This window comes from Aptenodytes patagonicus, chromosome 11 (genome assembly GCF_965638725.1).
Source record: "Aptenodytes patagonicus chromosome 11, bAptPat1.pri.cur, whole genome shotgun sequence".
In the NCBI taxonomy this organism is placed as follows: domain Eukaryota; kingdom Metazoa; phylum Chordata; class Aves; order Sphenisciformes; family Spheniscidae; genus Aptenodytes; species Aptenodytes patagonicus.
The window spans coordinates 1,807,834-1,823,054 of NC_134959.1; the positions used below are offsets into that span (position 1 = coordinate 1,807,834).

The 15,221-nt window shown below is 64.6% G+C and overlaps 1 protein-coding gene across 2 annotated transcripts; it reads left to right on the forward strand.

Moving 5' to 3' along the window:
• Positions 1-424: 424 nt before the first annotated feature.
• LOC143165543 (uncharacterized) lies at positions 425-7,679 on the forward strand. 2 transcript variants are annotated; one of them, XR_012996270.1, is made up of 2 exons: positions 425-1,193; positions 5,653-7,679. XR_012996270.1 is itself a non-coding variant. In XM_076349045.1 (2 exons), the coding sequence occupies exons 1-2, from the start codon at positions 998-1,000 to the stop codon at positions 2,756-2,758; spliced, it is 930 nt and encodes a 309-aa protein (XP_076205160.1). In that variant the 5' UTR covers positions 425-997; the 3' UTR covers positions 2,759-3,090. The 2 variants fall into 2 exon arrangements, 1 of the variants encoding a protein (XP_076205160.1); XM_076349045.1 differs by lacking the exon at positions 5,653-7,679 and adding an exon at positions 2,025-3,090.
• The last annotated feature ends 7,542 nt before the right edge of the window (positions 7,680-15,221 follow it).

Genomic DNA, 15,221 nt, shown 5'->3' on the forward strand with positions numbered 1-15,221 from the left:
CTGGCCATCCCCACCGGTGTCCCTCGGTTTCAGGGACCCTCCTGGGGCATCAGCGCTGGGAGCACCTGGGCTACAGCGGATGCTCAAGCCATGCTCCCGCTTCTCCCTTCAAAAAGACACCGAGACCGGGAATTTAGGGAAGAAAAGCCAGAGACGCAGGATGGCTGCAATGCCGACGGCTGGCCAGGACGGAGCCATGGCACGACTGCACCACCAGGGCCAGGATTTCGGCATGGGGTGGAGACACTGTGTTGCACAAGGCCGAGGTGGCCGTACAGAGCAGCGCACGGCTGGAGGGCACCCCAAAACCACCCACCCATAGCCAGAAGTCCCTCCTCCGCTCTCCCCTTCCCAATTTCCTGGGCCCCCCTACGCGGCAGATGGATGCTGGGTAAGAGGTGTGTCTGCGGGAGCCGTGCTCGCCACGCAGCATCGCCGAGCCGGGCTGCGTCGGCGCTTGCCATCCTCGGGATGGGCTCTCATGGCCGGGCTGGGGGCACGAGTGGGGACAGACAGGGCTGAGCCTCCCTGCACGACATCGGCACCACGGCCAGGCTCCCGCGCCCTCCGCCGAGGCACGAGGACATCACCCAGCCGGCCGCGGCGAAGGGAAGGGGCCCCGGGCGGGTCTCCCACCACCGGGCACAGCGAAGCCAGCTCCTCTCTGCCGTTTTCCCCTTTTCCTCCCCCCCGTTTGGCTTTTGGCAGCAGAGCCGCGGCAGCGGCTGGGGCGCGCGGTGCCGGAGAAGGGCTGCCAAGCGCCGGCAGCCCCCTGCGGCCCCCCGGCCCCCCATGCCAAGGCTGGTGGCTGGCAGAAGGGCTGCCTGCGCCTGGCGGGGCTCCGTCAGCTGCGGGAGGATCCCTGCGCCACGCTCGCTGCCAATTTCCCTGCGAGCTGGCACCGCAGGCGGCTCCGGAGGCACTGGCGGAGAAGGCTGGGGAGGACGGATTGTGAAAGGGAGAGAGGGGAAAAAAAAAAAAAAAAAATAATGGACACATGCCATCGCTGGAGCGGCAAGGCTGCCGCTGCCAAAACGCCAGCAGGCAGCGCGGGGCCAAAACCCACCGGCGGCAGAGAGGAGGGTCTGGCAGCCCGTCCCGGCGCGGGACGCATGGAGGACAGGCAGCGCGGCAGAGGCACGGCGTGGCCAAGGCAGGACGAGTAGCAGACGGTGGAGCCGGAGAGGAGAGAGGTATTTGCCTTCATTTTAAAGGCTGCGTGTGCATGTGTCTGCTGCTGGGGCTGCGCACCCCGGCCGGCTCAGCCCCGTGCAGGCTGCCCGCGGCCTCCCCGGCCGTCCCACTGCTCTCCTGCCCGTGGCCTGCCCTGCGGCGCTGCCAGCCCTTCGCTGCCTGCAATCGCTGCCTGGCACGGGCAGGCGAGGGCTCCAGGTGCCGGCCGGGCTCGGCCGGTGGCTGCAAGAGGGGATTTGCCGTCCCCTGGCCGCACAGGCGGGGGCCGGCGAGGGAGGCTGCGGCTTTGTCTGGTTGGGCTTTGTCTGCCGGCGGCGGCGGTGCTGGGAGCTGCGCGGGGCGGCGGGCAGGGGCGGCCGCGGCGGAACGGGAGGTTGTGAGCCGAAGTCCTGCTGCTGGCAGGGCTGGCACGTGGGAACCATCCCCTGCTCCCAAACCGGGGCTATCGTGCAGCCGAGCCTGGGGATGAGGGAGAGGGGTGGTCGGGCGAGAAGGGAGAAAGGAGAGGTTGGCAGAGAGCCCTCTGCACCCACCACCATGCTGGGGAGGAGGAGGAGGGAAGGGGACGATTGAAGGGCACCGGGGAGAGGTGCCGGGAAGCTCATGGTCCCGTGGCCACAAGCCGCGCAACGCAGGGGTCATGGCCATGGGGTGCTGGCTGCAGGCGCTGGGGCTGCGGGTGGGTGTCACATGGGGTTGGGGGTACGGGTGGGTGTTGGAAGCTTTGGGGAGGGGGCTGAGGGGTGCAGGGCAGAGCCTCTGTCCGGCAGCACCGATGCTGCCGCGTGCTGGTCCGGGTCGGTGAGCGTGCTGCCTGCCCCGTGGTGCAGGACCAACGTTGGAGCCAGCAGCGGACGCTGGTGCGCCGGGAGCGCCGTGGCTTCGCAGCTCCACCAGCGCCCACGCGAAGGCAAAGGCCTCCGGCCGGGCCCCCAGGCGCCAAACCTGGCTGGCACCGGGGGAAGGAGCCGTCACTGAAGGGAAACGGATGTCGGCAATGCCGAGCCCCCGCACCACCCCGACTCCTGCCTGCTGCTCTGCACCCCTGAAGGACCCAGGCTGTGCCCAGCAGCACCCCTGTGCCCAGGGATGTCCTCTCTGCACCAACACCATGAGGACAAACCTCCCTCAGGGTCCTCGGCCCCCAGCACCCATCGCCTGCAGGAGCCGGGGCAGGGGCTCAGCCCCAGGGACGCCGCAGCATCCAGCTTTGAGGACATCGGCATCTCCCTGGGGGGGATGTGAAGCGAGGCAAGAGGAGCCATCCCATCCCATCCCATCCCAGGCTCAGGCATCGCTGGCTGGGCTGGTCAGCTCCTGGCCGCCCCACAGCCAGCCTGTGCATTGCAACTCCAAGCTGGAGGAGCAGCTCTGCCCGTTCCTGCCTCAGATACTGGGATTAAACACAGCACCCTGCTTGCGAGGGACAGACCATGCTGCAGCCAGGTCCCCCAAACGTCCCATGGAGAAGGATCAGAAAAGGTCCCTCCAGCAGCCAGGCGGCACCGCCACAGCCCTGCCGCCTCATGCAAACCTCCCAGGGCCGCCGTTCATGGGAGGATGAAGCCCCGCACCTGCCCCATGCTGCCTGTCGTGGGGCCGGGGGGGGCAGGAACGCTCCCCGTGCCGCGGGACGCTCCCCCTGTCTCCCCCTCTCCCTTGTTTTCCTCCGTATTTCACAGTTCCTGCTTCCTGCACAAGGCAGGGCTCTCCAGGGACTCCAGCCAGATGTTCTCTGCAGCACACCACATTGCTTTCCTAATGAAATATTCATGGAGCCTCTCCGCCTTTTGCCATGAAAGCCTTCTGCAGCTCCCAGCCATGGAAACGCTGTGCAGGCAGCATTCCTGCAAAGCCGCCCGCCCGGGGCTCCCAGCCCCCCGCTTCCCGCTCGGGACCTTCATGCCGCTCCTCCTTCCTCTTCCTCCTCCTGCAGGCGGTGCCGGAGCGGGGGCTTCGTCCCCTCTCACCTTGCAGGCGAGGCATCACCAAGGGCACAGCCAGGGCCACGTGCTGGGGACACCGGTGACCCCGCGTGGCCGTCACCCACCCCGAGGCCGGGTCCGTCCGTGGCTCAGGGTGGGTGCACACCCCAGCACGGAGACGTCTCACCCACCCCCTGCCAAAACCGCCCCGGGGGCAGCAGAGCCGGAGGCCCCGTCTGCCAGCGCGGCGCCGGTGCTGCCACCGGCTCCCAGCCAGCCCACAGCATTAACGATGCTGTGCACTATAATCCAATTAGGTTGTTTATGCAAACAATCAGGTTTTATGTTTCAGTAAAAAGCTTAAATAACCTTAATCAAAGCGAAAGACCTGAAATTATCGCCGGCGGGGGCTGTGGTTTGTTGGGTGGTGGGCAGGACACCCTGCCTGGCTCGTGACACCCTGCCCGCCTCACGCCCACCACCGGCGGCCCCAGCATCTCCCGGGGGGCTCAGCACCAAGGGCCATGTGGGAGACGCTTTGCTCCGGCCCAACGTTGCTGCCAGAGGGTCTGAGCCATCCCGCTGGCGCTGTCGGCGCAGGGGGTCCCGGTGCCCTTCGGCGTCATGTCCTGCAAGCCCCAGCCTGGCCCTGCCGCCAGGGTGGCTGGGAGTCGGGGTCCCTTTGCCCGCAGCCACCCACTCAGCAAGCCCGCAGGGGCCCAGCATGCCTGCCCCTTCCTCCCCCTCACCCAGAGATCATTAACTAAACCATCAATCAACCAGAGCAATAACCCAAGGAAGGAAGGGTGGGCACGGGGTGGCCGTGGGGGGCAGCGGGAGGGTGCTGGGGCGCAGGTTTGCTGTGCCAGCTTGGGACCGGGGGACACATCTCTGCCACAGGCACCTCTGGGACTCCCTGCTCCGGGTGCTGAGTGCCCGACCCTCCAGTTCTGGCCTCCCGGGACCCCTTGTCACCACGGTCCCGTACGTGTCCATAAACATGGGAGCATCCCTCTGCACCGAGGTGTGGTGTCAGGCCGGGGGGATGCAGGAGATGTCAGCCAGCGACTGATCCAGCATGCTGCCGCCGTCCCACCTCACATCACCAGCCTGGGCTGCACCGACAGCACCAGAGCATCCCAGTGCCGGGAGAAAATACCTGCAGCTCCAGCTCGGGTCAGGCACGGCAGCACGAGGTGGCACAGGGGACCGTGCCGCGCTGTCCCTGCGCCCGCCCGGGGACAGGCATGGCAAGGCGGGGAGCAGGGCTTGCTCTGGAGGGCCGTACCCGCCAGCGCTGCCTCCCCACACACCCCGAGTTTCTGGCGGAGTAATAAGCTATGCATGTAGTGTAGAAATAAAACATGTTCTGCAGAACAAATGATGTTAATTTGCTGAGAGGCTCTGAAGCTGAGTATTAGCGAAATGCCTTGAGGGAGAGCGTGGCAGCTGTGCTGGAATTAATGGCAACGTGCCGAATTAGCACCGCTATGCATCATAGTCAGAGGGAAAAATTACCGGAGAGAGGGGGAAAACAACCTCCTCCGCGTGCCAGCCCTGACCCTGGGGCACGCTGCAGAGCGGAGCCGGCCACGGCAGGTCCCAGAGCCCGTGGGCTGCCCTCGCCCCAGCCTTGCCCGGGCACACGACGGGGGAGGCTGCTTGCTCTGAGCCCGACGGCCTCCTCTGCGGAGGTGTGTCCTCAGGAACACTCAGCAACCCTCCGGGGTGCTCGACATGGCTCCAGGGTGCTCAGCATCCTTCTGGGGTGCTCAACATCCCTCCAGAATGCTCAGCATCCCTCTGGACCAAACCGTGCCATTGCATCCCACCCCGCTCCAAGGGACCGTCTCCTCCAGGGTCTGCATCCCTGCCGCTCCCCTATTCCTTCCCCTCCTTTCTGGGGGGCTATTCATCTCCTTGTCTATTTATTTCTTCTATTTATTCCTGGCGGTCGAGCGCCTAAAGTCTGTAGATCCTCACTGATTACTGACAGTGCATCTGGCTTATGGCTCTGCAGCCTCCTCCGGAGCATCCGTCTTCCTTCCTCGCCGCCTTCCGCCCGGCCGCCCGCCACGGCGTGCCCCGGCTACCAGGAGCACGCTGCAGATTGTGCATTACCTCTTAATGGACAGTTCCAGTAAAATCCACGCCTCTGATGAATATTTAACGCCAACATCCGTCTCTGCTGCCTGGCACGGGGGCGGGGGGCGGTTCGGCTGGTCCTGCTGCAGCTGCCGGGTCAGGGCTGCAGAGCCCGCTGTGGCCACGGTGCTGCTGGGTCTCACAAGGAACTGGGCTTAGCCCTTGCGTGGCTGAACCCACGCAGACAGCGGTGAGCAGTTAGCCCAGCGGAGACTGGGGCTGGTGACATCCCGAGCCGGTTTCCCCATGAATCCCCGTGAATCCCTCATCAGCCAGCGTGTCCATCGCAGCCCGCGGCCACTCATCCCCAGCGGTTCATTCCCAGCGTAAAACGTCTCCCTATTTGTCTTGTCACCCTCAGCCTTTTCTCCCACTTTTGCCTCTGCAGATCCCTAGCTCCGTGGGTGCCGCCTTCCTCGGGAGACGAGGGCCACGCTGGACAGAGCAGCCCCCAGCCTGGCCCCGGATGCCACCGTGCCACCCAGCCCTGTGGTGGGACGGTCCTGGGGCGGGGGCTCATACCTGGCCGTGCCGTGGGCCGCACGATGTGACGGATGTGGATGTGCTGCTGGTCTGGTCCTTGCTGGGAGGCACCAACGACTGCCGGGCACCAAAACTGCTGGGACATGGTGCTGGGGACGGGACCCCCCCTGGGACCCCCCTGCAGCTGTCAGGTTTCAGCATCCCCGGGAGCGTGTCCAGGTGAAGGAGGAGGTTTATCCATCCGGAGGCTTATCCATCCAAACACCAGTACACGCGGAGCTTTACCAAACAAGCTCAGGCCCTGCCGGCTGCCTCGGGGGCCAGGATTCGGCCTGGGGAGGAGAAGCGTGCTCCCAGCTGCGTTCCAGACCGTGGGAGCATGGGAGGCCGACGGCAGCATCGCCCAGCGGGACCTGCACAGACCCACCGAGGGCTGCGCTGGGAGCTGCTCTGCTCTCCTGGGGCACCATCAGCCCTGACCCCATGTCCCAGGGATGCTCCGGGGCGGCTGCCCTGTCCCCACCCCAAGCCGGGAGCTCTGGGTGCACAGGGCTCGGCTCCGCAGTGCGGGGCCATCCCACCCCTCCATCCCTGGGCTGGGAAATCTTGTAACCCAGTTCTTTTTGGAGCAGGAGAGGAGAAGCGGGAGGAGAACGCTGTGGGGTGCTGTGGGGTGCTGCGGGTGCCGCGGGCACGGGTGCCCGGGCGTGGGCAGGGTGGCGGGGGCTGCCGGTCACTGCCAGGTTACATCTGCCGGGGCACGCAAGAGTGACTCCAGATGCATTAGAAGTGCCGTGCTCCAATTTCAATTTCATCGTCTCACAATTATTTTCAGGCTCCTCTTAGTGCCACATTAACGAAGCCTGCTCGTTTGAATGCATAATTAGCCCAAGCATTCTACCTCGCTAATTTCGAAGCAAGAGCGGGGGGCGGGGGGGGGAAATTTGCATATTAATTTAGCAGAGGGAGAGAAAAATTGTTTACCACTTGCTTCTTGCTGTTGATCACAGCGGACTTAACTCTTTCCCGGGTGCCATCTGGAGCTGCAGAGCCGGGCGCCCGGCCGGCACGTGGGACGGGATGCAAAGGTTACGCGGCAGCAATTAAATCCTCCCGACGGCACCGCGGCCATCCGGACCACCCTGGCTGCCTTTGCTCCTGGGAGCCAACTGGGGGCACTGGGGCTGCAGCCCCGGCTGCTCCTGGGAGCACAGGGCAGGCGAAGGGCGGCCGGGGCGGAGGTGCAAGCTCCAAGGTGCACCCCAGCCCTCCTCCCCATGTGGCCCTGGGGTGAAAAGTGCCATTGTCTCCCCCCACAGGGGGCCAAGGTCCCATCCTGGGTCTGTCCCTGCCGTCCTTGGCAAAGCCGGCACGGTGCCAGGCGCAGCCCAGGCAGACGCAGGGATGCCCAACAGCATCACCCCTCCTGGGTCCATGCAAAGCGCACCCTCTCGCCCTCGGTGTGTCCCCTCCAAGGGGACAGCTCTGTTCCCACATGCCCCTTGCTTTTTATCATCACCCACCCACAATATGATGTTGGATGCTCACATGCACCGTTCCCAACAGCCCTTTGCAACGGGGGTCGCTCATGGCATCGGTGTGCATGGGATGCCCGCAGACATGATGCACCCAGAGAGCAGCCACGGGCTGGGGTGGGCAGCCTCGCTGAGCACCGACAACTCGCTAACACCCCCCCCTGCCACTGTCTCCCTTTGTTTGGGAGTCTGTGGGTGTCCTGAGCCGAGGTTGGAGGTAATTTGTCTGTCTCCTGCGGCGGGCTGTCATCTCACATCTGCGAACCGGTTCCATTTGCGCCGCCATTAAAAAATCTCAGGTCTGACAGGTAGTAAAAAAAAAAAATTTAAAATAAAAGGAGAAAAGCCTAAAAAAACCCCCAAAACCCAGCTGAGGAACTCCTGGGCAACAGGATGCTGCAGATACCGTGGGCTCGGCGCATCTGCGACCACCCTCAAATCCAGCTGCCGCTGGATTTGAGGGTGGTCGCAGATGCGCCGAGCCATATCTTGGCCTTTGGACCTGCATCCCCATCTCATCCGGGCTTTGCACCTCCATCCCCATCTCATCCGGGCTCCCCAAAAAGGCTGAATCACCCCCCCCGGAGAGCCCCTGCCCCGACTGTGCACCCCATCTCGCTGGCTGGGAGCCATCCCAGCACGTCACAGCCATTTTGGGGGACAGCCTCCGTTGCTGGCATCCCGGCCTGGCTCCTGCGTCCGAGCTGGCACGGGGCGGAGAGGTGCACGAGGTGTTCATCCTGCGCCCGTGCACGCTGCCAGGCTGCAGAACCGCGTGGCCGGGGAACACCCCGCGTGTGGCTACGGGAGCTCTGCCGTGGCCGGAGCGGTGTCGGCGCTGCCGCGGCGCGTGGGGCCGGCTCGCAGAGGGTTAACAGCTGATTACAGCCTTTGTCTCTGCATCAGTGTACATAATGCGCCCCGCATTTGCATACTGCAGTGTGCGCTCAATTAAAATGAACTTTTAATTTCTTCTAAGTAAATTACTTCTTCCCGGTACGTGACGCGCACAAATGTCAGAATAATGGGAGAGCCTTAATGAGCTGGGAACGAGGGGAGGGGAGCACCGGGGCCCCGGCCCCCCTCCGGGCTGCTCTGCAGCCTGCGGCCTCCCTGCCAGTGGAGAGGACGGATCCTGCCTTCTGCCTTCCCCGCTGGGGCCTGGGACGTCCCTGCTGCCAGCATGTCCCCTGGGCAGGGCAGACCCTGGAGAGCCCTGGGGTCCCCACCTCCTCCTGCCCACACCTCTGCAAGGGGCTGAGCTCTCCGGATCCTGCCCGCATCCTGGCATCCATGAGCGTGTGGGGACACAGGGACATCGGAGCATCCCTGCAAGGGGCCGAGCTCTCCGGATCCTGCCCGCATCCTGGCATCCATGAGCGTGTGGGGACACAGGGACATCGGAGCATCCCTGCAAGGGGCCGAGCTCTCCGGATCCTGCCCGCATCCTGGCACATGTGCACCCCTCGCCTTTCCAAAAAGGCTCCCCGGGGCATCTTCTGCCCAGGGTGCCCCATGCCACCCCCAGGGACCCCGCAGCCTGCTCTGCCCTCCCCAGGGCAACTCGGGGACAATGCTCGGGGAGGGATGTGGAGACCCACACCCCGACCCTCCCGGCTGCCTCCCGCCCGGGGCCGGGGCCGGCTGCGTGTCCACGGGGGCCAGATGGCAGGCGAGATTACTGGAATTTGATTTTCAGATAAATCACAAACCTGGATGAGCGAGTGCTGCTCCACATGCATTATCCGTAATCCCCTGGAAGGGAACCTTTTGGAGGAGACGGTCCCTGTGCCAGCTCGGCAGCAGCTGGGTAATCCCGGCCTGCGGCGCAGGGACGCGCCGCCCAGGGGGATCAGCTGCTCCCCAGCCGCACCACGGTGTGTCACCCGTGCTCGCCGCGACCCACATTTGGTCCCGCCGAGCCCGGGTGGGAGCAGATGGGGCCAGATGGAGTCACACCAGGAGCACGCGGGCACCAGGACGAGCCCATGCCTGCGGTGCCCGTGCCCGGCTGTCGCGCCCGCTCGGCTCAGCGCGGCGGGAGGAGGCCAAGGGGATGCGGGGGGGTCACTGCCGGGCTCTCCCCACCCTGCTTCTCCCCATCAGTGATGCCCAGAGCATCCCCACGCTGCCCAGCACTCCAAGTGCAGGGGCCATGGAGACTCCCCCTTCGCTCACCCCCACCATGCCCAGCGTGTCAACACCAGCAGCGTCGCTCGGTTAAGTCGTAAGGATGCATCTCCCCTCGTTGCACTGATTAATTGGGATGTGGGAATGACTCCCAGGCCACGGTGCCAGACCTGGAGAAGCAGCTGAAGAAGAGGAGGGAAGGGACAGGGTGGCCACAGCCAGGACCTGGCACCCGCGGGGGCTGCCCGCACCCCTCCCCGGGGTCCCGGTGCTTTAGGCCACCCAGGGAAGCTGGCACCGCAGAGCCGGGGAGGGCAGGGGCGGGTGCAAGCACCGGGCTCCCCGGCGGTGCTCGGGGCTGTGCTGGGGGCTGCGGCTTGCTCTTGCTCTCCACTCCGGCTTGGGGCCGTGCTTTGGGGGCACATTGAGCTTTTGGGGGTTCTCAGTTGGGCAGCAGCTTCCCCGAGCCCCAGGGCCGGCTCAACCCCACCTTTGGGAGTCCTGCAGCCCCTCCCTCTCTTTCAGAAGTGCAAATTCGGGGAACCCCCCCAACTCTCGCAAATAAATGCAAACTGCAAGCGGTGGGGATGCAAGGGATTGCAAGGGATGCAAGAACCCTCCGTCTCCCCGCGCCGCCCAGCCGAGCGCAGCCGTGGCCCCCGAGCTGACCCCGATTTCCCGGGCGGCGGTGGCGGGGTCGTGCCCGCCCCGAGACAGGCCATCCATCACGCACCGGGAACGGCAAAATAGGCAACGGTGCATTGCGGCGCAGAGCAACCGTAACTGGAGGATGCTGTCGATCAATGGGCGCATTAACCTGAGCCTGCGCCCCCTCCCCAGGGACCGAGGGTGGACAGGGGGAAGCGGCGGATATTAATTCTTCTCCGGCTCCCAAAGGAAGAGGAGATGTGAAAAGCCGAGGGGGGAAAGTGAAGCTTTGTCTGGCTGCTCCTGACGCCCTGCTCTAGCGCGGCTCTGGGAATGCCACCAGCATGTGTATGAGGACGGTCCTCGCACGGCTCAGCCCTGTCCCCACTAAGGGGAAGGGCCCCCCAGGCCGATCATGCCATCGAGCGTATTAGCGAATGCGTATTTGTGGGAGCCAACAGAAATACCAACCACGGCCATCGCTGGACTCTGCTTTTTACTTTTTCTCCCCAAATCTCCTCTTTTTGCATCCTTATTTACAGAGACTGGTGGCCCATCTCCCTGGGCTGGTGGCCCATCTCCCCAGGCTGGTGGCCCATCTCTCCGTGCCCCTGATGTGATGGAGCCCGGAGGCAGCGCTGCCAAATGCCAGCATCACTAAGGCCAGGCATCACTCGTCACCCCGTCCCCCTCGCCGGGCTCGGTGCTCCCCCAGACTCCCCACGGCACGGTCCCAGCAGCAGCTGGTGGGTGCTGGTGCGCGAGCGAGGGAGCGTGCGCCGGCGGCAGCGCGCGGGGGGCGAGCGGGACCGCGCTTTCCCCCCAACGCCAAAATTTACATTGAACCACAAATTAATTTCATAATTTTTTCCTCTCTAATTATGCCAACATCTGCTGCAAGGCCCAAGCTGTGCACATGCATTTTAATACATCCCTCCCCCTGTCTCTCTCGGCACTGAACTTTGCAGTAATTATCGCCAGGAGAAGGGCTCCTTTCCGCGGGAGGGAGAGGCAAAGGCTGGCAGCGGGCAGGAGCATGCGGAGCGAGGTGCAGGCGGCGCAGGGCAGGCAGGGGCTCTGCCCGGTTCATGGGCTGCTCTCGGGGGCTGTGGCTGGCCCCGGCCTCTGCCGAGCTGCGGTGCGGGGAGCTGCCGGCAGCAGCAGAGGATTTGCTTTATTAAAGGCTGGTTTTATTTCTAGAAGAAAAGGGAAAGAGGAGGGATGAGGCTGCTCTGGGGGCAGCTCGGGAGAGCAAAGGGGCAGCAGGGACCCTACATGTGCAAGGCAGCCTGCTGCATCCCACGCCGGGCTGGAGCCCAGAGTGCTGGCTCTGCCCCAGGGATGCTGCACTGTGCCGGGGTCCCAGGGACCGGCTCTGCCCTGGGGACGCTGCACCGTGCCGGGGCCCCAGGGACCGGCTCTGCCCTGGGGGTGCTGCACCGTGCCAGGGCCCCAGGGACGGGCTCTGCCCCGGGGATGCTGCACCGTGCCGGGGCCCCAGGGACTGGCTCTGCCCCGGGGGTGCTGCACCGTGCCGGGGCCCCAGGGACTGGCTCTGCCCTGGGGGTGCTGCACCGTGCCGGGGCCCCAGGGACCGGCTCTGCCCCGGGGGTGCTCCATCCCAGGGCAAGGTCAGCCATGGCTAGAGGTACCCGGCTCGCCTCGGGGCCGGGGAAGGGCCCCTGCCCCAAGACACCTTGGTCTTGTTTTCACCCAGGCATCTCCAGCCGCACTCGCCTTTCCCCATGCTGCACAACAGGCTCTGAATCCAGCCCTTTGCTCCTCGGTGTCCTGCCCGCAACAGGAGGGGAGCACTGGGGACATGGGAGGTCCGTGGCTCCCCGTGCTCAGCCTCCAGCGCACCGTCCCCTGGCCTTGTTCCCATCACCCGTGGGTCCGGGCGAAGCCAGTGCCCATGGCAGCCGCCTCCCGTCCCCCGCTGCACGTCTGCTCCCACTCAGGGAGGTGTTTCACGTCCTCGCTGGCAGATGCAAAAGGTCATTTGGCCACCAAGTAATTAAAACCTGGCAATTATCAATTTAGAGCAGCAAGCTCCTGGCCTGGCAAGTGCTCCAGTGCTCCCGCGTGAGCTGCGGGATGCAGTTGAGGTACAGAAACGGGGCAGGCACTGGGGAGGGGACGGGGGCATGATGCATGTCCCCCGTGCTGGGACCTCACCTTCAGCACAGGCAGCTCGCTGGCGAGCCCGCAGGGATGCTGCGCTCTCATTATATAGTTCATCAAGTGTTTTAATTAAAAGGTGGGGGGATGAAGGTGCTGCTCGGGGTGCAGGGTGAGCTCGGCTGCTGCGCTCCGAGGAGGAAAAGCCTCTGTCCTGCTCCAGGTGTGGATGCACGGCCCAACCCCAGGTTCGGGCAGCAGCTTGGAGCTGCCTCTGTGATGGGAAGGGGCCCGATCCTGCCCAGGGCTGAGCGCCAAGTGTGCCACAGGCCATGGCACCAATGGCATGACCAAGGGGGTGCAAACCCTTTTCTCTCTTCCCACCTCCCCACTGCCAGGGGTGCTGCCAGACCTGCCCAGTGGCACGGCACGGGTGGGAAGTCCATTCCCCATCCCAGGGGGGTCGGAGCTGAGCCCCGCTCCAACCCTCCGCTCCTGCAATTAATTGCAGCTATAAAAATCAAGGTGGAAGGCAGTGCCGGAGCTCCGCTCTGACTCAGCCCGCAGTGAAGCGGGGAGCAGGATCAGACCCTGGGGCTGGGGGGGACTGCCCTTTGGGGTCGTGCATGAGCTCTGGGGGGTGGCAGGGGCCTAATCCTGCTCCAGCACCAAGAAAACAGGCAGGGAACTGGTCTCCGATGAGGGGAGGCTGTGGAAGAGCAGAACTGCGTGAACGGGGGGCTGGCCACCGCAGCAGAACCCCTTCCTGCAAGATGCCCCATGGCATGGCACAAGGCTCCCACCCACCCCACGGAGCATCGTCCCGGGGGGGCAGCGGGGACATCCCGCACCCCGTCCAGCCGCTGCACGGGTGCTGGCTCGGTGCGGTGCCGGCTCTCGCGGCAGCCCAGGTGTGACAGCAGGAGTGGGGCCGCGTCAGCCCCCTTAGGCTGCTGCCGCCCGCCCGACTCGCAGCCGGGAACAGATGGCAGGCAACAGAAGCTGCCGATGAATAATACACGTCTAATGAGCGCCGCTCCCAGCCGCCCGCTCGCTCCGCACGCTGCCCCGCACGAGCACCCGCTCGCTCCATCTGTGCCCACCGCCTCGCACGGGGCCCCGCGCCAGGGTGCCCCTGCCATGTGCCCGGCACCCAGGGGTCCTGCCCCATACTGGGGTGCCCCTGCCATGCGTCTGGCACCCAGGGGTCCTGACCCATACCGGGGTGTCCCTGTCATGCGTCTGGCACCCACGGGTCCTGCCCCATAATGAGGTAACCCTGCCATGTGCTTGGCACCCACGGGTCCTGCCCCATAACGAGGTAACCCTGCCATGTGCTTGGCACCCATGGGTCCTTCCCCATACCGGGGTGCCCCTGCCATGCATCTGGCACCCACAGGTCCTGCCCCATACTACGATGATCCTGCCATGTGCGTGGCACCCATGGATCCATCCCCATACCAGGGTGCCCCCGCCATGCGCCTGGCACTCATGGATCCTGTCCTGTGCTGGGCTGCCCCTACCACCCTGTGGGTGCTGAGGCAGCAGGGTGGCCCGGGGAAGGGTGCTGGGGACCCACTGAGCACTCCAGATACCTTGCCTGAAAATGCTGTGGTGTCACCAAGCAGCGTCTCCGGGGCAGGGCTGGCAGGGCAGGACCACGTGGGTGCCACGGCACGTGGCGGCCCAGCACCCACACCGTGGGTCCAGGAGCCTGTGCAGGCACAGAGCAGGCAGGACAGGGATCGGCTACCCAAGCTCCTGCCCGTGGCGCTGCCAAAGGAGCCGCAGCCGGCGTGCAGCCGAACGGCACGGTGGGGGGGCTCAGTGCAACCGCTGGCGGTGGGGCGGAAGAGAGGGGTTCCCTCCCCGTCTCGCTGACGAGCCCCCGGCTAATTAGGGCTCTGGGGAGGGCTGCTCCTCTGCTTTGGAGCTTTGGCTGCTGCATCTGGGAAACCAGCACCCCTCAGGGTATGGGAGCCCTGAGTTTCTCCCAGAGAGGAGCACGCAGGCAAATTTCCATCATCCGGGCATGCGGGTCCTGGCTCTCCAGGCCGGGGATGCTCCTCTCGCCGGCTCCGAGCGGTTTGTGTCTCCATGCCCTGATGCCCCAAGCCGATCTCCCAGCCATTGCCATCATCCTGCAGCAAAAGCTCCCACCTTGGTGCTGCCCACTGTGGTCCCCAGTCCCTGCCCAGAGCGGCGCGGGTCAGTGGGCACCCGCAGACAACGCCTGGGGAAGGGGAGGAGGAGGGTGGAAAACAAAACGCTGATGGATTGTAAAGCTATTGAAGTGCCAGCGAGTAAACTCTATATTTTTAACGGCATTTAAATGCCTCCAAGCAGATTAATAAGGTCTAGGTAATAGCAGAACCAGTCTATATTTATTCTATCTTAAACGCCAGTTTGTCAGGCTGTATTAATATTGATGGTAAGGCTTGGATTGAGGACAGTAAATGCTGGGACTTCACTTTATCTCTCCCAAACAGGCTGCCTCAGCCCCTTTATCAGGGCTGCGGCTGCGGCAGCAGCTGCCTCTTCAAGGGCTCAGCGCATCCCCTCTCCCCCCCGCTCCCTCTTTTTAATCAGAGGAGGAGAAGTTGCTGGCTTGATCGTTCCATTTTTATCTCTTTTATTTACTCCATTTTCATGTCTTTCAGTGCATATTTTATTCCCATCAAGGCAGGACCATTGATAGCTTAAGCTGTCCCCCCTCGGCTCCCCCCACGAAGCGTGACGGGGAAGGACGAGGGGTAATTACCGGGGAAGTGCCCCCCCCGCCCGCCCCTCCTGCCCCGTGGCGGCCGCACGCAGCGTGGCCCGCTGGGAGGGGACGAGCTGAGATTTGGGGGGCCTGGGAGGAGCAACCGCTGCTGCCCCACGTTCTCTGCCCCTTTGGCCCCCAGCCTTGGGGCTGAGCTGGGGGTGGTGGCTCAGCAGCCAGTCCCCCCCCCCTCAGCGCCCACTGCCCCCCAGCCCCACGAGCATCCCTCACTGCTGTCGTGGTGCTGTTGCAGAGGGTCCTGTCCCCACTGCCGCT

Excerpts from the sequence above, each read along its gene's own strand:
- LOC143165543 (XM_076349045.1), top strand. The coding sequence starts at position 998 with ATGCCATCGCTGGAGCGGCAAGGCTGCCGCTGCCAAAACGCCAGCAGG. Across the intron at positions 1,194-2,024 it reads TGGAGCCGGAGAGGAGAGAG|GACCAACGTTGGAGCCAGCA; the intron begins GTATTTGCCTTC and ends CCCGTGGTGCAG.